The sequence below is a fragment of the Lagopus leucura genome, unplaced genomic scaffold (genome assembly GCF_019238085.1).
Source record: "Lagopus leucura isolate 7727_CA_CO unplaced genomic scaffold, USGS_WTPT01 Super-Scaffold_702, whole genome shotgun sequence".
Taxonomy (NCBI): Eukaryota; Metazoa; Chordata; class Aves; order Galliformes; family Phasianidae; genus Lagopus; species Lagopus leucura.
In genome coordinates this window covers 5,786,238-5,811,181 of record NW_024962254.1, presented here as the reverse complement: position 1 = coordinate 5,811,181, position 24,944 = coordinate 5,786,238, and the positions used below count along the sequence as shown (strand labels likewise).

The 24,944-nt window shown below is 39.0% G+C and overlaps 1 protein-coding gene across 1 annotated transcript; it reads left to right on the top strand.

The window, feature by feature from the left end:
- Positions 1-1,794: 1,794 nt before the first annotated feature.
- RAB38 (RAB38, member RAS oncogene family) lies at positions 1,795-24,196 on the top strand. The gene is made up of 3 exons (XM_042862542.1): positions 1,795-2,054; positions 10,301-10,581; positions 21,518-24,196. Exons 1-3 carry the CDS (start codon positions 1,850-1,852, stop codon positions 21,668-21,670), a joined length of 639 nt encoding a protein of 212 aa, XP_042718476.1. The 5' UTR covers positions 1,795-1,849; the 3' UTR covers positions 21,671-24,196.
- The last annotated feature ends 748 nt before the right edge of the window (positions 24,197-24,944 follow it).

The window sequence follows — 24,944 nt, the reverse complement described above, 5'->3', positions numbered from 1 at the left end:
TGCCACATCAAAGAAGGATAAAATATATGACTGTAATTTCAGCCTCATCCAAAACCCCAATTTCTTCATTTCCTGTATAGCTAACCTCTCTGAGACCCTTTTCTTTCTTAACCTGCAAGATAGGACTTTGCAGCTTTAGAGAAGTATTATAAGCCCTTGGAAATGCTTGGCCATCAGATACTCCCTCAAAATGGCAGTGCTAGGAAGTTAGAGATACATCCTGCTATACTGTAGCAGGTAGCAATAATAATAGTATGAATCACACAGAGGCGGTAGCTCGTTGCAGTAACTGATTCGTGTCTCAAATTGCAGCCTTTAATGATGTCTGTAGCTAAGGAGGATAACCCCTTTGTAATTTTCTCTCCAAACAGAAGTATAGAAATAACAGGGGTTTTTGTTTGCTTGTTTTGAATGAGATTTTGTCTTATTGAAAAAAGTCTTTCAATAAAAACAAAAGTTTAAAGGAAAAAAGAACTCCTCAGATTACACTTTTTCATATGTATGTGTATATACAAAATGTTGAGTTTAATGACTGATTATAAAACATTGCATAACATAACTTTTCCTAATAGTACTCTGAACTCTTAATAAAATCCAGCTTTTTGGATAGGTGACAAATTCCTAATGCCATTTCAGTACATATTTGGATGAGAATTCCATTAAGTAGTATTTCAGTAAGCACAGAATATGTTTTCATTTTCTCAGTGTCATCAATAATGCAAAAATCAATCATGGATGAGTTTCACGCAATACTGAAATTTGGGGGGGTTGCTATCAAAACTGTTGAAAGATCAAATGCCTTTAGGCAACAACAGATGAAGGTTGCCAACAAAGCTGCCTAATTGAAACCGTGACTGCAATTTTCACTTAAAAGATAGGGTCAATTGTGTCAATGGAATGATTTACTCTTTTTTTTTAATTGCTTACAAGCTTGATATAACTGAATTTGGAAAACAGAGAACCATTGAGATACTGGCACTCATATGCTCTAATGCTGTTACGCTTTTATAACTTCTGATTATCAGTCATGGGATAAATCTTCCAGATTTTTTGAGTTTTAGATTCCTGTAGCATGAAAAAAAAACAAAGCATGAGCTTTGTTCTGCATTCAGCAACATGAGCATGCTGATATGTACAGACAGATGATCATAAATTATTATGTTAATGCAATTTTAAAATATTTATCTGTTATAATTGAGTTCATGCAGCCCTCCTGGTGTGGACACATGTAAAAATGCTTTATATTGTTACAACTGCCATTTCTAGTGATACAAGTGCATTAATATGTTGATTAAAAACAAATCACATCTGAAGTTAAAGCCACACAGGTTTAAGTTTTACACTGTAATGGAAGCATGACATCCTGCAAGGAGATTTCTGCCCTGTTGTAGTGACTGGCATTTTAAACCTGTCTAGAAATTAGGAGATGTGTGGTTAATTATCACTAAGAAGACAGTGATTAAAAAAGGGAGAGCAAGCAAAACTAGAACACAGTAGAAACTCCTAGTAAGGAATGAAACAGGGACCAGGACTGTGACAGTGATTTTCCTGTGAAGTTTTCAGCAGGCAGACTAATCTCAGACACACCTCATGCTGACCTTTACACGCGTACCTCCTAAACTTTCTGGGTGACTTTTCTCCCCCCAGCCCTTTGCTTCCTCCATCTCCCGGCAGGGCTGCCTGCAGGATCTGGTGATCCTGCTTCCGGACAATGCTAAGCAGCCTCCACCTCCCTCCCTTCCCCTCTTCCCTCCCCAGCTACTCACTCCCTCTCTCCCCTCAGGCTGGCAGGATTCCTGGGGCAGAGCATGCAATCAGTTCGCAGGGAACAGCCACTGCAACAGGAAAGATGCAGAAGCACAACCAGAAGGAGCACCTCTACAAGCTGCTGGTGATAGGGGACCTGGGAGTGGGCAAAACTAGCATCATCAAGCGCTATGTCCACCAGAACTTCTCCCCCCACTACCGGGCCACCATTGGGGTGGACTTTGCCTTGAAGGTCCTCAGTTGGGATGCTGAGACTGTGGTACGGCTGCAGCTCTGGGATATTGCGGGTAAGTACAGAAGGAAACCCAGTTCCTAAAACATCTAGAGACTATAGACAAAATATAGATCCGTATTTGTTTGTACCAGTCTTTAAATTGCCTTTGTGGTGAGAGAGAACTTTAAGGTAGATTGAGATTTTGGAGTTGCCACAAAGCCAGCAGATGCATAAACAAGGGATGTCAGAGCAAAACTTGTCCTGCCTGATTTGTTTCTCAAGCCCTCAGACCTGTATGGGGACATGGCCTCCTCTCTCCAGGTGCTCTGACTCTTCCCTGCAACTGCCACATCATTAGACTCACAGATCTCTGGGATGGGAGAGAGGTTGACAGGAATTTTTTGCTCATCTAGTTAAGTTAGTGGAAGAGATGAGGGATTCAGTAAGATGGCTAATGTGATTTTTCACAATATGTTTTTTTCCTTCCTTTCCTCTCTCTTCCACATTTCTTGTGCCCAATAAAATGTAAAAACTTCCGCAGCCATTTGAAAATTGTTTACATTTGGCCAGACTTCTGGTGGTTAAAATGTATTTGGTCAGATTTACTTATCCTCCAAGAATAAACTACTTTATTTTAATTGTACTTTAGCCTAGAATAAAGAATCTAACATCAAGAAAAAAACAACAACAAAAAAAGATAATTTAATCTTGGGGGAGGGGGAGATGGCTGGGGAGAAAAAGAATAAAGAAGTCCATCTCTATAATTGCATATTTACATTATTAAAAATAGGAATTGGCATTGTTATAGTCAGTGTTTTTTTTTTATATATTTATCTTCCAATTAAAACTACAGCTTTTACTTTTTGCCAACTCCCTTCCTAGAGTTGAAGGATTTTTGAGTCAGTGGGCAAAATAAAAGCTGTGTATGGCATATTTTGCATGCAGTAAGTAATCCTTCCTCACGTAGCATACATGAGAATCCAAGTTCAGCAAAAACACGACAGCTTGCAGCTGAAAGGAGGGCATCTTTAAAACTCTAAATTAAGACACTGTGTTCATTAAGTAAGGAATGAAGGTGCAGTTTCAGGCAGCTGTGCCAGCCTGTGGGTTCAGGGTTCTAGTATGGTGTTGTGCTGAGTAAAACTACTGAAATAGGAAAATTCTTAACATTCATATTCATGGAGGGTGTGCCTTTCTTCCACAGTTAGCTGACTCGTATCTGAGCACTGAATTTGGCACCGAGGTACTAAAACTTATGCAACAATGCTGCTTTGTGCATACCCTCAGCCTTTTTACACAACCATAGAGTTTTGGGGCTCTATGGTTCTAAATAAGCCCATGTCCAGTATTCCATATCACGAATCAGAATAATGGGGAAAGCATTGCTTTTATTGCTCATCAGTGATTGTAATGATGAATATGTATACATCCATCAACATTTTTTTGTGTGGGAGGAAAAAAAAACACTTCTAATAGTAAATTCTGAATGCATTAGGGACTTAAAGAATGTATTTTGCATGCTTTGTTTCAGAGATTTATTACACTACTAATCATGTGCTGGCGGATCATATGATGTAGCTTTCAGTCAGGCTGCAGAAGCAATTACACCGAGTTGTAGTATACTGAATGACTAGCATGCTTTCTGAGTTATCACACATGACAGAGAGAATTACAGCACAGTACTAAATTTCATATGAATTGCTCAATTCAGAGCATCTCTGTGAAGGTCAAGACAGTGGCCGGTAATAAACAGAGTGCTGTCTCAGTTTTAATGACTTCTGTGTAAGGAGCTGTAGCTGTTGATGGCTGTACATAGAAAATAAGTTCTGCAGGTAACACTCTCCATTCAGAGCAGCGTGGAGTTATAAAAATGGATCTGATTGATGAGGAAAAAAAAGCGTTTAAAAATGATAGTGAAGTGAAACTGATTGGGTATATGGTGGGAGTGGAAGTACTTTGTCCTTTTGTGGCTGTCATTTGTCATCACTTGCAAAGCACAGATATATAGGGTAGGAGCAACCTCTGTCTTTTGCTAGAATCCTTATTACTATGTCATGTTCAGCTTTGAGGATAAAAATTATCATAGAATCACAAAATGGGTAGGAAGGAAACATAAAGCCCACTCAGTTCCAACGTCCTGCCATGGGTTTGTTGCCACCTCCATCTCAGGCTGCTCAGGGCCCATCCGACCCGGCTTTGAGCACCTCCAGGGATGGGGCATCCACAGCTTTTCTGGGCGGCCTGTGCCAGTGCCTCCCATCCCCACAGTAAATAATTTTTTCCTAACAGCTAACCTAAATTTCCCCTCTTTTAGTTTAAAGCCATTCCCCTTTGTCCTATTACTATTAAACCACGTAAAAAGTCATTCCCCTTCCTGCTTATAAGCTCCCTTCAAGAACTGGAAGGTTGCAATGAGGTCTCCCTGGAGCCTTCTCCAGATTCAACAAGCTCAGTTCCCTCAACCTTTCTTCACAAGAGAGATGCTCCACTCATCTGATCATCCCTGTGGCCCTCCTCTAGATCCACTCCAGCAGCTCCTTCCTGTACTGGGGGCCCCAGGCCTGGACGCAGTACTCCAGATGGGGCCTCATGAGAGCAGAATAAAGGGACACAACCACCTCCCTCTCCCTGCTGCTACTCCTTTGTTGATGCAGCCCAGGATGCTATTGGCCTTCTGGGTTGCAAGAGCACACTGCTGGCTCACGCTCAGCTTTTCATGCACCTGAACCTCAAGTCCTGCTCTGTAGGGCTTCTGTCAAGGAGTTCTCCCAGTCTGTACTCACATCTGGGATTGCTCCAACCCAGGTGCAACACCTTGCAATTGACCTTGTTAAACCTAATTAGGATCTCATGGACCCATTTTTTTTAAGCCTGGCCAGCTCCATCTGGATGTCATTCCTTCACAGAATTGTAGACCAAAGAGTAGCTTCCTATTTGAGTGTAAAGTGGCTGCTGAGCAACCCTTTCAAGGGTGGCAAATCAATGGCAGCATTTTTTTAGTACCTACCACCACTTTAGAAGATCAAGTAATTGTTCTCTTAATGTACAACCTTCCATCAAATACCTGTTAGGTACAATTTGGTATCCATAACTTGAAACAAATCATAGAATCATGGAATAGCTTGGGTTGGAAGGGATCTTAAAGGTTATCTAATTTTATTCTCCCTGATATGGGCAGGATTACAAACCACTAAATCAGCCACTTCCTTCTGTTCTGTCAACTGCACCACTCACTTGGTGACATCAACAAATTTGCTGAGGGTACACTTGATTCTGCTTGATAAAGATGTTGGATACAAATGCGTTTTCTCTCTTTAACCAAGCTTAAGAATGTTGGCTTAGCATTTAGGGCATTTTTACACTGAAGATAATGGTGCAAACATGTCAATATTGTTTTGTGTCTGTACTTCTATATGAATATATATGTGTGCATATCTATATATATCAGATATTTCTGCATTCTTATCTCTCCCTTTGTACAGTCAACATTACCACCAAGCATGATTCTTACTTACACTTCGTTGTTTGCATCAGTGGGCAGTAAATTGTTTAAAAATTTAGAAATAATTTCATCAAAAATATTTTGAGTAAAATTAATGTGAAGCTTATGTGTATAATATATACCTGATGACTTCATGCTTGGAGTGGTGCTCTCTAGCCACCAAATTTACCAATTTTACCTCTGATCACAGATATAAGAATAGCTACACATGCTAACATTCTCCTTGTCTTTAATTTCATCTCAATTTTATTTCACTGAATGTCCCAAAAAACCTGCTGTGGTATTCATGTACTTCTTGAAATATGCCATCACCTATACTACTGTCTGAAATATCTTGAAATCTTGTTCCTCTGGCTTTTGTTTTGTTCTGTTGGTTTTTTTTTATTTGTTTGTTTGTTTTTAAACTGTTACCTCTGTATGAGCATCCTTTAAATTTGTCAGGAGAGATTTTTAGAAGGGAAGCTTTAAAGGAAACAGTCATATTTTGAACGAGGCTCTTAAAAGACAGGATCACTGTCTTCCCTCCCTTCTTTCTGGGGTAGCTCTGCAGAATAAACCACCTATTGCAGACACCACGTCCAGACGTCTTTGCTATTCAGTTCTCTGTAAGGCTCCTCTCTGTGCTGTTGTCCATGTGTTGTGCCCATTTAGCTGTAGACTTATTGCAGGCAGCAGCTCTCTGGGAGAGGCATGGGGCAGAAAGCAGCACTCACAGCCTTCCCCTCACCACTTTCTTTTTCAGAACCATTTCAACACTGCCGTTATCCCTCCTGCCATGCATGTGTGGGCTGCATTATTCACAGTTAACAAATACATGTTGATTTGTTTTTACAAAGCTGGATCTCGACTCATAAACTTGGTCCACTGCATTAGAGACATCAGGCAATACCAATGACAAAAGACCAGTTTAATTGCTTTCCCTGCAATTTCCACCTTCAGAAGCAACAGTATTTGCATAGATATAGTCACATGACTTAGTAGTTGTAAATTTGCTGGGACTGTTATACTCCAGAAGGAGTAACAAGGCCATTCACTAATGCGAGGCACAGTGTATCCTCAGTGGTTTAAGCTTTCAGTGCCTGCTGAAGATTGCAGTACGTATGCATAAATAAGATAGTCATGGTGATTTCCAGGCTAAGTTACCTTGAAATTACTGTTCTACAATCATAAATATGTCCTTCACTCTGATGGTTTTATTTCAGCTGTGATTTGATTGGATCTGAGGGCCTGATCCAGCCCATAGGTTGCTTTTCTACATTTTGGCATGCCACATGCAAGGTGCCTTTTGGCTGAGTTTCAGTCCTGCTTCTACAAAGACAATGACTTGACTTCAGGGGTGAAAATTCTGAAAGGTGCTTTGAAGTGGAAAATAAAAAGCGTTTAAATCTTTTGCACAGTTTCTAGCTTCTCAGTTTTGGGTAAAGATCACTGGATCCCAGCTTTCCCCTTGTAGGATGAGGGATAGTGGCAAGAAGTGAAACTCATTGTAAAACTGGGCGTTAGACGGTTTTAATCAATTTTTATCTAAACTATTTTTTAGATAATGGCACTTTCTCATTAGTTTTTATTACTTTATCAAAGATGATAGTGGCTTGTGGAGATTGCAGAGTTCTACAACTTATTCTTCTGTAGAGTGCATTTATATAAGCTATGAAAGTTCAGGTGTTGATAGCTTTAAGCTTATTAAATTAAATGATACCTTGCTGCAGAGGTGCCTCTGATATCAGTATGGACAAGTACAATTTAGAAAGCAAATCCTTCTTTTGAATGGAAATCTTATTGCTTTAGCACCTTCATCTGTTTGGGATCACTTCAAAGTGGATCAAAATTTGTCCGGTTTAACAGTTAGGCATCTTTTACTGAATCAGCTGAGTGTTAGCTACTATTTTTCAGCTTACCAGGGTGTCAAATAAATCGACTCATAAAATCATAAAATGTCCCGAATTGGAATGGACCCATAAGGATCACCAGGTTTGTGTTGTTGATATTTTCCTGGTTTCAAGCTTGTCAATTCCTAGGTTGTGCTGCTTTGCCTCCATGGGGAAGCTTATGTGACCTCGTAAGTGACTATCCGGGCCGAGAAGATGCCCTCTGGATATCTTTTCTCAGTCTCTGACTAAAAATAGACCTAGTCTTTGGTACAGTCAGTGAATGTTCGTGAATGAAGTTGGGGCTGGTGAATCTCAATGGAGACCACCATCTCACTGCACCAAAATCATCAGACTTGTGGGGTTTGATGCCAGATGCCGCACAGTGGTCTTGCAAGAGGTGCAGCAAAGTCCAGTGATCCACACAAAAGGTTTAACAGGTTTCTGGTTCTTCCCATTAAAAGCAAAACCCACCTGTCCCAGATTCTTGCTATAAAGCGTGTTCTAATGTTTAAGACTGCCTGTGAGATTCCAGTGAATACCTAATGGTTGATCTATTTTCTAACGTAATTACTGCCTAAGCCATTGTGCTGCTGAAAACCTGAGGCCACATTCTGACACCTTTAATACATCAAACAATGCCTATTTTTGTGAGTAATTCTGCAAAAGGAAATGGTTTTAGGAACCTCATCTATTAAGATAACTGTTTGCTCACATAAAGTGGGACCTTTGGAAAAAAAGTCTTCCTGGATGCTAAAACAATATTTTGCACTGCAAGCAGGGCACCGACAGAGTTCCCTTTCCAGCTTTGCCTTTCAGCTTAAATAATCCACAGTATCCACAAAGGCAGTTGAAAGTAGGAGAAGAAATTGGTGTCATAGAATTTGTCAGTGTTTTATGAGCCACTATTAGCCAGAAGAACACATCTTCGGAGCCTTTCCTTCCTCCTTGCGATGCATGATTTATGTGCTGTAAATTAATGATTCAGTGCATGTTCTATAACAAAACATCCCACCTACCTTAGAGAATTGTGTCACAACAACTTACACAGTATGTAAGGTCCGAGTTCAGTTATTCTTGTATCTACATCACATCTGCAATGTAAGAAATCTACATGAAAAGTAAGAAGTATTACTGTAATGCATCAAAAACAAACTGTATTTGTTGTTTTTGACCTCACTGAGATGTTAATCAGATTTCTGTCTTTTTTTGCATATACTTTCTAGTAGATGAAAAACATTTTCTCAACAAGGAAATTGCGGAATAGCACATGACTTAGCCATGAATCTGATTTTCCCTTCTGATAGGAATCATAAGACATTTTAATAAAGATAACCATACGAAATTTTCAATATGACCTTATATTTTCTGGATTTTTTTATATTTATATCTTGCTTTATCAATGGAGAGCAGTGTTTGTTTAAGGGGAAAAAAAAAAAAAAAGATTAATTTGGGGAAGTCAGATATAAATTGGCTTCTGTGTCCTTCAAAAGACCTTGCTATTGCTGGAACAACTATTGCATAAAACCAAAGATGAATACAAATAGGTGGTATTGTCTCCATGATGTGCATTCAGTAAATTCCAAGGGCAGGCCCTAAATCTTCCTGGTCAGTGCCATTTCCATTAAATACATGTTCTAGAAGCCCAGGTCTCATTCCAGCTTTACATTTGACAGCGCATTTAATCACATAAAGCCTCCACAGCTAATCTCCCAGAGGTGAGACGAACTGGCAATCTTCTTGTCTTCGTAACCTACTCATAACTACACGCATCCAGAAAATAAGGCTAGAAACAGGTTTCCATGGAGCACTGTCTATTTTCACAGCTTTTTTTCCCAGCTGTGGAAGCTTATGATTAAATACAATGCCTGTCTTGCTTAAGGATTGCAGTAATTGTTAGATGTTTGGGGTATTTACAATTGTTCATTTTTGGGTCACAGCTTGGCAATAAAGATCAATGGAAATTCTGTTCTTTTCACTTCAAGGAAAATGCTGTGTATTTTTGGAATTTTTTTTTTTTTAATTTTCCTGTGAAAATAGCATACATATTAACAAAACCCTTATCACCAATATATTGCATCTTAACATCATTGACTTTTTTTCACTGTTAATCACATTAAATTTGAGACATTTCTACACTGAAACCTAACGTTACCTTTTTTGTCACAAAAAAAACCCCAACAAATACAACAAAAAATCCTTGTCTCTAAATATATTTCCATAAAATCCTTTGAATTCAGCAAATAAAGCCTTCTTTAAAAAAACTTCTAAACAAATCTAGTGTGAAACCTCTTCTGCCACCTCTTACTGGAGCAATATAGTTCTTTGTATTTCTATTGCTGTGCTGGTTCTGATAATGCTTTCCACTTCTGCAAGGTTTTAAATCCACCTTTCTCACCTTTATGCTTTGCATCACCAGTAATTAAGTTCATAATGAATCTAATGTCTAGTGTAGCTCAAGAGCTTAGTTAAGTTATGGTGGAAAATAGACAGGACTTTCATGCATAAGGAGATCAACTGTGTTAGATATTTCCCAAATAATAATGTAGTGTCAAGGAGCTTCAAATCTCGTACCTAGATCTTTTGTGACTCTTGTTTAAAATCCTATGAAGTGTATCAAGAACCATGTACTATCCACAGAAATCTGGCCACTTAATAAGACTGAAGTTCAAGCTTGTCATGCTGTTATTACATTTCCTTGCATGCTTGCTTTAAAACTCCTCTAACTCCTTTTTCTTGCTATACTTCCATTCTCATACAAATGAGTCTAGCACTGTAGTTACACTTATTTAGACAAGTAATAGCTTTCCAGAGGTGTCAGACTTACGAAATCAAGCTCTAACTTCAATAGTGTTGCACTAGAAAATGTGCTATGTGAAATACTTAGGTTGGAAGCAATGATATTTACAAGTTGTTTTTGTTCTTTTCTTCCCACGCTCATAACCACAGGTCAGGAAAGATTTGGAAACATGACCAGGGTCTATTACAGAGAGGCCATGGGAGCATTTATTGTCTTTGATGTTACAAGACCTGCAACATTCGAAGCTGTGACAAAATGGAAAGAAGACTTGGACTCTAAGCTTGTTCTTCCAAACGGCAAACCTGTGCCAACAGTCCTCTTAGCAAACAAATGTGACCAGGGAATAGACGTTCTTATGAACAACGGCATCAAGATGGATCAGTTCTGCAAGGAAAATGGGTTCGTGGGCTGGTTTGAAACATCAGCCAAGGTAATGTTTCCATTTCTTTTTAAATGTTTTTCTTTGTGCAGAGAAATTGGTTCCCAAAATAGCTCACAGAGTTGAAATGTCTAACTTGCATTGCTTCTATTTTGGTGGATTTAATTAATGGTAAATTTGCAAATTCATAAAGCCTTCTGTGGTAATTTGTATTTTCCTTAGGTATTTTATTCCAAAAGAAATTATATGCAATGATATGAAATGCAACTTCTCTTAAGATTATAGACCAGCAGCAAATGTACAACTGGACAACAGCATACTCTGTAATAGCCTAGGGAAGAAGATGACTTTTGGTAAGATGCAAGGATATGAAATTTTTTTCCATAATTCTTGCATTGAATGTTGTCTCTAAATATTTATATAACCACTGTCCCTTAGAAATCTGATCTGAGACAAGAGCTTCATTGTGTTAAATTCCAGAAAGCCAATCCATGGTAGCACTCATAGTAGTCTAAGTGTTATAACCTCTCAATCTCAATGACCTTTTCAGAAAAGTCAACATAACCAGGGAGGAGAAGAGTACTGAAGCTGCTGAATGAGCTTCTCTTTTGTTCAGTTCTTTGCCTTGGTGCAGATTTCGTGGGTGACTGTAAGAAACTCAAGATTAAAATCAGAAAGGCACAGGGATGTTTAGAGCGAAAAAAACATATATCCAGGTCATGACTCCCATACATCAATTTGAGGTTTCTCATACAACTTCACTACATAAAAATTTGCAGAGCTGACAGACTAAGACTGAGGTTCTATGAAAGGGAACTGTCTCAAAGACCCTATTTGACTATATGACACCTGCATATTGTTATAGTTTGTGAAAGATTGTCATAACCTTGGGACTTTTCATTTATGTAGTTTAATTTGAATTGTGATAGTATCTGTAAAAACTGTATTCCAAAAATGCAGTAAACTTTAGTAAGGTTACCGTGCAGGAATTATGAAAAGCTTCTGCCTCTAGATACCTCAACAAGATTTCTGTTTATGAAGAAAGGATGTGACCAAGAATAAATAAATACGCAGTACAAATACCCCCACCATTGTATTTTCGAAAGCTTTCAGTATGTTTAGTCTTTTAAATAGAGCCTTTTTCCTCAACTCTTTATCTATAAATCTGCTTTGCATTTCCAGCCTTTTGTCTGCCTCCAATTTTGGCTCATATTCACAGAACTGAGGAGAGGAGTGCTTGACCCCTTCTGATGCTGAATGGGTGTTTTTGAATAAATATGTTGTCCCCACATACCTAAGTTCCACCTATATTTTCATCTCAGTGCCTTGCATCACGTTTTTCCTCTAACTCTTTTGAAGCAGAGTGAGAAGCCTGTGATGTGGCTGTCTAGACACCTCTCAGAGTAAATGAAGAAAAATGTACCTTTCTGTATCGTCCTGAATTGGGCACATCTCCCTAAAAGGAATATTAGCTCTCCATTTACTGTCAAGAGATCTTAACTCTCTATATCCTCCCTATAGCTGTCTAAAATTAGCTTATATGATTTACACACTTATTATATTTGTGTAGTTTCTATCACGATGCGACCAATTTTTTTCTATCACATTCAATAAGAAGATAGGAAATCTCATATTGTGATTCCTATCACCAGCAATTGTATCCAATTAATTTCAAGTTGCTGGAACCTAAATTTTCACTATTTTTATTATTTCATTTCTGTCATGACAGCGATCTCTAATAGAAGCTTGATCGTATGCAAAATAATGATTTAAACACAACTTCTCAATGGATATTATGTTTATTATATTCTCTGATTATGAAAACTGCTCTCATCATTAACAGCCCGGGAAGACATCTGGATATTTTAAATACAAACAATTTGGCTCTGACTTGGCCAAAATTTTTAGCAGACTGAAAGACAAAATTTTGTATTCAGTTTGTATGAACACTTCATGAAAGTTACTTAAGAATTTTTGGATGATATGCTTGCATTTTACTTTTCTTGGCATCTGGACATCTTCTAAAGTATTAATACTTAAAGGAAGGCTCACTTATAGTTAGCAGAAGTAACAGCAGGTAACTGCTTCAAGCACTTTATGAGCTGTGGGCCAAGACATCATTGTAGTCAGCGTCTCCTTGTTCCTACTGAATGGCCTTCAAAGTAGTCACTTTCCAAAGTGCTGTCTTCAGGGAAACACTTTGGTCTGTGTCCATGAGACAATTATCTTTCTCTACGAATAGGGTTCATCTCATTCCTGCTGATTTGTGCTGGATGAAGCCACTAGAAGCCAGTGTTCCTCTATAGGACAAACAAATATTTGCTGTGAATTGTGTTTAGTTCTGGTTTAACTGAGAGACTGAGATCTCTTACATCGGGTTCTTCATGATAATTATGGCAGAAAGTTAATTATTCCAGGAGAAAAGGAAAACCTGGGGAGCAAAGCATTTGGAATAGCAGCTGCAAGTAGATTTAGAGAGCCAGGGGAATTTATCAGGACAAATTATTTTTTGCAAAAGAATTACATGTTCTGGCCCTTTTTAGTATTCTGTCAGGTGTCCATCTGCCTTTCAGGTAACAAATAACATGAAATATCTCATCATAATTGATATGGAGCCTATGATGTGTGATGTTGTGTGTGGCTATTTTGTTCAGAACTACTTATTCTTCATTCCTGGCATGTACCTGAGTCTACATTTCTTGGGGACAAGAATAAATTCACTAAAAACTCAAGGTCTAGTGGTAAAATCACCACCACCAAAAAACAAACAAACAAACAAGCAAAAAACCTGGGAAGAAATGTACAACAGATTGGTTTAAAATGCTTGGATCTATAAGGTTTACAGAGATAACGTGAATTTGATGGAACAGAGGTATAGGATAGCTCTTGATTGAGGAACAGGGGTTTCATTATTCTAGTTTTTGTTTTGCATCAGCAGCTGGTCACTGATCTTTAACCTATGAGTTCTAGAAATCAATTCCAATCTGTTCACCTCTTGAGAGCAACACATTTCTAGTGACATGTACAAACAATTTCAAAGGTGGCACGGTGATGGAGGCTGGCTTGTCTTGGGCAGAATTGTGGAAATGCAAAGGATAATTAAAAGATATCTCAAAAGGGGAAAATTCAGAGTAAGTTTCTATAAGCCAAATAGGCTTAAGTATTTCAGTTATTTAGAAACAATAATTATCTAGATTCTTCTTACTTTATTTAGCTTAGGAATAACTGCTGGCCAAGCAGTCCTCTGCTTACCACTGAAGTCATGTTGGAATATAATTAATCCAACTATGACAAAACTTGTCTTCAATAGCCATTGACGGGAGAAGTGAGAATTGAGGCCCCCATTCCTTTTATCGAACTATGTTTTGAAGATACAGGCTAGGGTCTAAGATCTCCATATCTGATCTTCATCCAGAATTGTAGGCTCTAAATGATTCAAAGCAAAGTAATCACACTAAGGACAGTGAAATCACAATACTTATGGTGAATTAGACCACAATAATTTCCCCATTTGGTCTTTTTTTTTTTTTTTTTTTTTTTTTTTTTTACTAAACAGAAGTTCTTATAACTATTATTTTAAAATTTTAGTTGTGGCATATATCCAGTATTCTTTCAGCCTAGGGCTTATTAAATAATAGAACTTGGGACTGGGGAAAATAAAAACCTGCCTATGGTTGCTATAGAAAACAGAAACTCTTTTCTGAAGTGGAATAACACTGACAGAGAAGTCATCATATTGCAGCTAGCAGTTTTAGCAGTTCAAATAAATAATAACTCTTTCTGGGGTATCCTGGAATAATTAGGTCTCCAGAGGTTTGCTGCCAGCATGCTTGGAAATGTTATCACCTTCATAACAAACTGAATATGATTTATGTGTTTTGGAAGAACAAAGGTGATTATTTATAAAAATGCATCTTTTAGTTCTGGTTGCCTTGCGAGCTGTGTATGTACCTACCATATTTTATGCTGTCAATGGTTTGAAATTTTTTTCTATAACACTGGAATATTACACCAAAAACATCACTGTACTATTCCCTGGTGCCGGTTTTCTTAACAACTTTAATATAAATCATTTGAGCCACCTAATGTATTCTCTTGTGTTAGCCTGGATTCTTACATTAATCTAAAGGAAACATTCAACCTTTTCCAATCTTCTGCTCCCTACAAAGGTGAAACTTATATTGACAGATTCTCATGTAAGAAGAACCTTGTTGGGCAACAGCACAGTGCACTATAGTCATGTTTTATATATTATAAGTCCAGTAGAGAACCTGGTGTCTTTTACATGCGTCTTTGGTTCGCTCATATCAATTAGGAAATTATTTAATGAATTGCATTGAAAGAGGGGAGATTTAGAATGGATGTTAAGAGAAAATTCTTTACTCAGAAGGTACTGAGGCACTAGCAGAGGCTGCCCAGAGAGCTGTGGGTGCTCCAGCCCTGGAGGTGCTCAAGACCAGGTTAGATGGGCCCTGGGAAGTCTGAGCTGGTAGCTGACAACCAACCCATGGTGGAGGGTTGCAACTGGATGGGCTTTAAGGCCCCTTCCTACCCAACCATTCTATGATATGATATTGTATAATATTGTGAAAAATGTGTTTTTATAAAGGAAGAAAATTTCTCATTCCTATTACACATGTAATTATCCAGCATGTCACTAGCGTAACTGAGAAGTCCACTCACTCTTTCAAGACTTTAAACCATCCTTGCCAATTTTTCCTGTTCAAAGATGAAAGTTTTTAACTTGGATTAAAATAGCATCAATGTTAAGCTTATTATCACTTCATGATGAAAATGGAACCATTTGTCAGAACAGACAAATCAGGCAAAACAGAGTGTGTTTAAAATACCTGATTCAGAAGTGAATTTAAAAATCTTACTTCTTCCATAGCTGTGTTATGATTATGCTTGAGTCCCTCATTCCATGCTATAATCCTGCTGTCAGCATCAGAATTAGGTAAAAAGGCATTAAAATTTTGTCCACATTGCCCAGAAGGTCTAGCAGGCAAGCTTTTCAGATTCTTACCAACAGGGTCTTGCACACTGATTGCTGAGACCTTCACTCTAGACTACTTGGACACATCCTATTTGGACCTGGAGAAAGTAATATCATCTTTCCTTCATTAGGAAAGGTAGGTAATAATGTGTCCTTCCTGCAGCTTGTGTAGAATTTAGCTGCCAAACACTGGGCACATCAAGAGTCACCTTTGCCACTATTCTGCTGGATAACCTTTCAGAAAGTCACTCTGTTCTCTGACCCAGACTCCTCCAATGAGTAATGTATTGCTCCTTACATTGTCTTTTTAATTTGCCCCCCTCTCAAAATCTAATCCATCTCACTGCGCAGAACCATAGAAAATACTTCGGCTTCTGCCATAAACCAAGATGTGAGGCTGACATTTCGACAGAAGATTTCAGTTCAGATATACAGTCATATATATGTATATATATGTATGTGTATGTGGAATACATTGTTGATTTTGTTCCCTGGAACTAAAAGAATTGCTTCAGAGCACACAACAGGCATCAGATCTATCCAATAGCTCTCTGGTTCACTGTGATGAAATGTATTGCTTAGTGCTGGTTCAAAAGCAGTACATTCACAGAATCACAGAACTGTTGAAAAAGGGGCTTCCTGTGGTCATACCCATCATACCTGACACCTTGCTCAAGCAGGGGCATCTAGAGCAGGTGGCCTATGATGGAGTCCAGTAGGGTTGTGAAGATCTCTGAATTTGGACAGTCCCCAGCCTCTTTTAGCAACCTGTGTTCAGTCATTCCCACAGTAAGAAATTGTTCTTTGTGTTCAGATGCAATTTCATGTGTTTACTTATATCTACCTCTTACATAAACCTGGACATTTTGACATTTCCCTCCAAAAAGAAAATTCGTAATTTTTTATTCCAAACAATCAAGTTGCTCAGTTTAGGAAAATCTTATATCTAACTGAGCCTTTGGCTGAGGTCTGGGTTAGGACATACTGCTCTTATTCCTCAGCCCTGGGGGCTGGCAATGTCTCTGACTGCAACCAGCCTTTCTTCAGGCAGACTGCCCTGAATCCACACTTGATCTGCTTCTGATGAGAAGGTTTCTTACTGCAGCATATTCAGTGAGCTCTAACAATTCAGTTCCAGAAATTATCTTTTTCTTGGTAGTGCAGTCAAGGCAGTTCACATCTGTGAGCTTCATGATCATGCACCTGGATGCTTTTTTAACTTGTGCTGTTATGTTTTCCTAGAAACCCAACCATGGTGATACAGCACATCTTAATAAGTCTTTGCTGCCAGCACTTTGCAAGGGAGCTCTGATAAGGGAGTTTGTGTAGCCATTTCCTCAAATTGGTTGCTCCAGAGAAGTGCAGATTAAAAGGTCTTTAAAGCTTTATCTCTGCTCCTGGATTTTATTGCATGATAGAAAGAAAATGGGAAAACTATGTGGTTGACACTGAGTTCCACATAATACCAAGGTGTTCTGGAATTTGCAAATGCTTACTTATGAGAAGCTGATTTTCTTCATCTCCAGTAGGGTTCCCATCCAGGTCCAGTTTAGGGTTCACATCTCTAACTGGCGATGCTTTAGATGTACCAAGTGCCCTTGTTTGACAGATATGCTTGCACACATGTTGTTATAACAGAGTAGTTCAGTTGGAAGAGATCTTCAAAGATTACCTAATCCAACTGAAAGGCTACTTCAGTGCTGATCAAAAGTCAAAGCACATTAATGACGGCATTGCTCAAGTGCCTTTTGAACACTGACAGGCATGGGGCATCAATCACTTCTCCAGGAAGCCTGTTACAGTGTCTGACCCCCCTCATGGTAAAGAATGTCTAGTCAGAACCTCCTTTGGTACTTCTTACTGCTGTTCTCACATCTGGTCATCGGTTTGCCCTCTTGATTGCTAAGCCATGCTGCTGTCTTGTGTTGTCCCTGCTGTCACCATTACCCCCATGTCCCTTCCTGCTGAGCTCTCCAGCCACTCATCACCTTATCTATGCCCATATCTGACAGTTCTCCATCACAGATGCAGCACCCAGCATTTTGCTTCCTTACACTTCACGCAGTTGTTGACTGCCCAATGCTCCAATCTGCAGATCCCACTGCTCCAATCTGCAGATCCCACTGCAAATCTTCTCATCCCTACAGGGACTCAACAGCACCTCCCGGCTTAGTGTCATCAACAAACTTGCTAAGGATGCATTCAACTCCTGCACCCAGATCACTGATAAAGTGCTGAATAGATGTAACTTTAGAATAGAGCCTTAGGGAACGCCGTTGGTGACCAGCTGCCAGTCAGATGTAGCCCCATTTGCTGTGACACTTTGAGTTCTGCCCTTCATCCAGTTCACCATCCAGGGTAGCACGAACCTGTTTTTCTCACAGTTGGACAATTTGAAGGGAAGGTGATCTGCAGCAGTCATCATGATTCTTTTGGTGTTTCATGTAGAACAAAACGTATAATAGTGGCAACAGTTAAATCATTTCTACATAGAATGACATTTCACTCTGTTTTCTCTCATATATATATATCATTTTTTTTCAAACATAATTTTATTTTTAGGCTTAATGGGTCTGTGTCCATGTTTCAGTATGATCAGCAGGGTGTCTGTGATTATTCCTCTCTGTCGGGTCTTACATCTTGATTATTTTTTCTTTGTATTGGCTGGATGGATTTGCACCTGCTCCTTTTTCTCTGTCCTTTCCTAGATTGCTTTCCAACACCTCCTCTTCACTGCAATTGTCTCTCTGGGTGTCTGTTTGGATAGCAGATCACCTCCTACTCTCTGCAGCTGCTTTTCTCCCTAGGAGAGTATTGACTTTTTTCTTTTATTTATTTAGTTAGTTAGTTAGGTTTTTTTCCCCTACGCTGTAGGAGGAGAGGTGCAGAAATCAATATTTCATTAGATAGATCAGAATCAAGCAACGTCTGGTCAACAGAACTGGGGCAATGATTAGGGTTATAACAAAAGGCAACAACAGCATCAGAAGGGGGATGGTCAAGGCATAGAGCTGCTTTGGTGGCATGAACACAGACTCCTTGCAGAGAGTGTCTTAGTGTGCTGCTTCTCACCTGTACCACATTCCAGCTGTCATCTGAACCACGGGAGGTTCTGAAAGTCAGCTAGAAGCTAGAGGCTAGAGTTGGATACAAACTTAAGAGCAGTAGTGCTGGCTGTAGAGGTCACCCTTCCTCTTCTGCTCCCTTGTCATCTGGCAGAAATTTTCAACTACACAGTTTGGACCATTCAAATACACTTTCATTCAGGAGTCACTGGGCCAAAAGCTGGATGAAAATATGACCGATCCAGGACACACTGTTGGGTGGGACCTTTTATTCCTTTCATCACTGCATAGAATTGCAGAATGGCTTAGGTTGGAAAGGACCTTATGATCATCCATTTCCAACCTCCCTTGCCGTGGAATTTGTTCCTTTCAGAACCAAGAGCAGAAAATTGGTAGTGTGGCTGGAAATGCAATTTGCAGAGTTGGTGCTCTGGCAGAGAGTAAGGTGGACATGAACTGAAAATCAGGAGTTATCCAAGTGGAATGGTGGGAGCCCAGCATAAACCTTATAATAATCAGTAGATCTGTGAAACAATAGACTCAATCTAAAATGCAACTAGCAAAGAAATCAGAAAGATGAGTTGACTTTGGTAAATCATTTCATTAAAAAGGAGAAAGAGCAATGCAGAAAAAAACATTTCAATTTTTCCCGAACTAAACATTTTGAATTTTTATGTCAAAACAATATTCACATGTTCAGTTTTGGCTTTCTTCCAGAAAAGCAAAAAGCAGGTTTAATTATCTGATTTTGATTTGGTTTGAGTTCTAGTTGAGGTAGAACAGCATTGCTTTTCTTTCTGAATTTCTAGTTTCAAGCACCTGGAATTTTGTCTCACATCAGTGAGGATAAGAGATGGTCACCTACTCCCATGTTATGTCTCTGTGGGCTTAGGGTCAGTTCCTCTTTCCCACTCGGATAAAATGTTGATCTTATGTCTCTGACAAAGTGGATTGCTGTTAATACACGTCAACATCAATGGATTTGGGCACAATCTCAGAGTGTCAATAAGGCATTCTTGAAAAATTATGTGCTGCCATCCCAGAAGAGAAGTAGCACATAGCTAAATGAAGTGCTTACCAGTCAGTTAATAACAGAAAACATGATGGGAAGGACTCATGGCTTTTTTCACATTTAGCAATCCTGTTTTATCGTTAGCTCACTAAGCAGCTCTGAGACATTTCTCATCGCCTGCTTTTTTCTAAGAAAATTTCACGGTGTCTTGAAAAAGACTTTTGGTGCCTGCCTAAGGAATTTGCTTGTCTGGTCCCAGAGAACCATGTGATACTGTGGCCCTTTGACAGCTCAGTGCAGACCTGATTCTCAGCTCTTTTTTACTTTTCAGGCGTTACTGTGCAAATGGCTTGTCTAAAGATTTCTTTTTTTTTTTCTTTTTTTTTTTTTTTTTTTAACAACCAATGGATATTCTTTATAGGACAAAATGCAGATGTTTAAATTCAGTTGTTCAATTGAAGAATGCTTTGAATTGTTGGCACTAATTAGCATTTTCAGTTACATATACAGACTTCAAGTCTTTATTGTGGTGCAAAAGTGAGGCTCACAGCGGAGTTTGTGGAGCTTTACAATAGATTGCAAGGGGATTAGAAATCAGCCTCACAGAATCTATTGCTTTGATTTTTGATCTCCAGGCTGGATATGGCTCTGGGCAGCCTGGTCTTGTGCACATAGCAGGGGTGTTGAAACTAGATGATCATTGTGTTCCTTTTCAACGCAGGTCATTCTATGATTCTATGATCTGTCATGTAGTTGCACCATCCCTATTGAAACACACACATACACTTCAGTTTATTTTTTATAGATAAACTTCGTACTTAAAACACCTCATCTGACTTTCTTGAACACATGCACAAACAAAGTGTTTCACATTAAATTATGCAGGCTATTTTGTTACTGTTGCTGCACTGATGCTGAGCATTTTTTGAGGGTGGACTTCATGGCATTGTGTTGTGGGTGGCTGTGGTTTCAGTACAGAAAGCCTCAGGCACAACTTGGAAATGTGGGTCATTCTTAAATTGTAAATAATATATCATTTTCTTGGAGCAAGAGAAGTATGTGTGTATGCATCAACACACACATATATTTGTATATGGATTTACATATATATATATTGTTGGTGGGTGATCTGATAGTTCTGGGCTCCCCAGTACAAAAAAGACAGGGATTTCTTGGAAAGAGTCCAGCGAAGGGCCACCAAGATGGTGAAGGGCCTGGAGCATCTCCCCTATGAGGAAAGGCTGAGTGAACTGGGTCTGTTCAGCCTTGAGAAAAGAAGACTGAGAGGGGACCTGATCCAAGTCTATAAGTATCTGAGGTGTGGGGGGCAGAATGGCGAGGCCGGACTCTTTTCAGTGGTGAGTGGAGACAGGACAAGGGGAAACGACTGGAAACTGCAGCATAGGAAGTTCTGCACAAACGTGCGCAAGAACTTCTTTACAGTGAGGTGACGGAGCACTGGAACAGGCTGCCCAGGGAGGTGGTGGAGTCTCCTTCTCTGGAGATGTTCAAGACCTGCCTGGATGCCGACCTGTGCGACCTGCTGTAGGGAACCTGCTTTGGCAGGGGGGTTGGACTCAATGATCTCAGGAGGTCCCTTCCAACCCCTACAATTCTGTGATTCTGTGATATTCCATATCAGCAGTGAGTTTCAATCTCTTGGCATAGAATCATGGAATCATAGAATCATAAAAGATTCTTTGTGATAAAATACATGAAAACCTAACTAATTTTAAAGAAAAAAAAAACACACACTACAGTAAGCATTATTTAGTAGAGTCAATTTTTAAAAGCTGTTTATTAAGGAAAGTAAACTTTTGATGTTGCCCAGGGAAAAGTTTAATTATATTCAGGAAATATGCAGGATAGTGAAATTGATATTGACTAATCAACCTCTTTCTCTTTCACTTGCAGGAAAATATAAACATCAATGAAGCTTCCAGATGCTTGGTGAAACACATAATTGCTACTGAGAGTGATCCAGTTCAGCCTATTGAAACAGATATTATAAAACCACACTTGAATTCTGGCAAGATTGTCAGCTGTTCGGCTTGCTTTAAATCCTAAGAGACTTCCAGACTATTCAGTTCAGCAAGAGCTGAACAACTATAATTCACAGTGTATCCCTCATCCAGAGCACTCACCCTACCCAGATTGTCCATAAACAGATTTCAGTCATCTCAAAAATCTACTTACATTCTTCCATAATTTGTGAACAGCTAAAATTTGTTTCAAACTTTTCATTGATAGCAACTATTCAAAACTGCCATTGGTAATTAGTCAAATAAGACCCATGGTGATGGCTGTGTTTTCCTGGTTGGGTGTCACCACCAGTGATATCAAAACCTATTTCTCTGCAATGTGGTTTCTGAAAGCTCATTTTCGAGATGTTCCTGTAGCAATAACCTATTTATTCCTTGGTTCTCCAGCATATCCTCTCAATTCCCTTACCAGACAACCATCGTCATTGCACTGTTTTGCTTCCCATTACACTTGAATGATCTCTTTTTCCGTGAGGGAGAAGATAATGATAATGAAGATATAGGTGTTCAGGGAGAGGCAACAAGAACATGCAACGTGAAATATTCCCAAGTTCATTCTCCTGGATGAGTTGGCAAGGCTGAACATGCAGCAACCACTCATGTCATTCAGTTCTTTAGATCTCAGATTGTGAGACTGAAACTGCGGTAGTTTTTGTTGTGTCTCCCTGAAGACTTACAACAAGTAAAGGGTGATAAAACAGTGAATCAAGGGTAGTCTCACAGGTGATGGAGCTGACAGGTTTTAGAAAGTTTATCTGTTCCAGAAATCCAGCATTTACTCTGAAAAAACTCAGTGATTTTGTTCCTACGTCTCCATCCCCCATGCCGTGTATTCCACAAGTCCCTGAATGTATCTCCTCCATTACGTTGATTCTGATAGGAAAATTTTTCACAATGTAATGAATAAACTTTGCAGGAACACATCTTTATTGAACAGTAGGATATATGTTTTCTGAGAACATTCTCAGAGAAAACAAAATTCTGTGCATGATCACAGAAATCAAAATGATCATTGGAAGCAAAATGGAACGGTCTGGAGGGTAAACACTCTTGGAGAATTCGCAGCATTTGTTGAGCTGCATGCTGGAAATGAAATAACTGACTTTCAGAATCTCATGAAATATGCGTGGACTCATGCAGACAAGTGTCTGGACAAAAAGTCTTGACAGCTGGTTGCAGGTGCCGCAAGACAGACTTTGTCCATCTCCTGCCACAGACAAATCACTTCCACTTTCTTGTTCCCATTCAGCCTATTCCCCTCCAAGCTATCCCCTCTGAGCTGTGAAGATAGGTCAGTGGCAAGACCTATCTTCTGAAATGAGTTTCCGTCCTTGGAGATGTGTAACACCATGGAGGAGGCAGAGTGTTATACAGGTGTTTGCAGACATCGCTGCAATACTCCACAATACTTCTTAGAGACAAAGGATTAAAGCTCCCAGAGGCTAGCAAATAAGTGATGGCCAGGAAAAGCAAAACAAAAATCTCCATAGTGATCTTATGTTGTTAAACCCATGGGGTTCCAGTGTCACTACAGCTCAGTCTGTTACTGAATGCTCTGTTACTATATAGGCACTGCAGATGAGAGCCAAGGATGGAGATTTGGCCCTTTGTATGCTCTGCTTACAGCCTTAAAGTGATACATTTTTATCTTAGGATTTTAGAATAAGAAAGCAAGCTTTGATCTTAAAAATAAAAAGCCACATCCACGATTCACCTGCACGCACACACATAGATTAAAAAAGCCCTATATATATGTATGGACTGGGTTTTTTCAAGGAGAATAACTTTCAGATCTTGATTTCAGTGTCATCCTTTAACACAGGCTCCTGCTACGATCTGGGCCAAACACCTTCCTGCCTCAGTTTCCTCATCTGTAAAACAGGGATTGATGTACACACCTACCTCACAGCACTCCTTGGAAGTTACTGTTGGCACAATGCCTTGATATGTTACACAAATGCCAAGGTGTATTATGGCTCAGAATGAATTATGAGTGCCCTCTAGCATAATTACATGGTGCTGTAATGCCCTAATGTTTAAATCTACCCATGGCTTGTCTGTACTGCAACAATTAGCTTCAATTATTCCACCTCAGTTAACCTGGTTGGGGTTGTAAAGCAGCATGGGGTGCACGGGATGATTTGATTAGCTGCAGATGTGCTGCAAATGGAAACTGGCTGCACGGATGCCATGGTACTGGTTTAATAATCTCAGCAGCTAGGCTGTAATTAAGAACTACTGCCAGGTCAGTTATTTCAGATTTAAAGCATTATTTAAGTCAAGCTGTATGGATGCCTTAGTAAGGTTAACACTTAATTCATACCTTCAGCTAGCACTGTGGGGAACACAAGCACCTAGGCATATAGATAGCTTCTAAAAGGCTTCACGAGCCAAAACCCATGCTTTACTTGTAAATGTAGATGCCTCAAGCAAAGGAAGTTGCTGTTTCTTCCCCCAAAATTACTATGTACTCATCTTTAGTTATCTTCTGATCACTTATCTTTAATCGCTTTTAGGCAACATTCATGTTTATGAGAGCTAAAAAGTCTGGGATAATGGCAATTTAAAAAAAAAATAAACATAAATAAAACATTTAGAGGATATATAGTTTTTGTTTCTGATTTTTTTTCTTATTTTTTTCTCTTAATTTTGATTCAGTGCATTTTACAAACCTGCTTTAATCTCTGGTCTCATTATCTGCTCCCTGTATTTCTGTCAGATTTTGCTGTAATCACAGTTTCGGGCCAAATATCCTCTGATAGGTGAAGGTCAGAGTTTGGTCCATTTCTAGGCTAAACATTATATGATGTCACGTGAGACCTAAAGTCATACATATTATACTACAAGAATAAGAAAAATATGAAGAATTAAGCTTCCTTAGGAAGTTATATAACTCCAAATATTCATACTTATTTGTATTCAAGTGATAAGAACATGTCAAGTCTCCTTCTGCAGTGCAATAAATGTGTGAATGCCAGCTGGGCATCTACTAAACAGAGCCTTTGCAGAAAGGGTGGTTGTAGGCAGGCCAGAATGAAAGGTTTACTTTGGAATTAATGAGCTCACTATGCTGATACCTTTTCAGGAACAAACGTAATATTTAATTATACTGTGTCAATCCCAAACAGATTGGATTTTTAAGTTTTTTTAATTGATAAATTCTATATTATGCTTTCTTTGCTAATTGTTAGGGTCTTAATTGCATAGACATTTCAAAATGAAACATTTTCCCCTTTTGCAATAAATAATAAAAGATAGAATTGTAGAATCTTTAAGGTTTGAAAAGGCCGATAAGATCA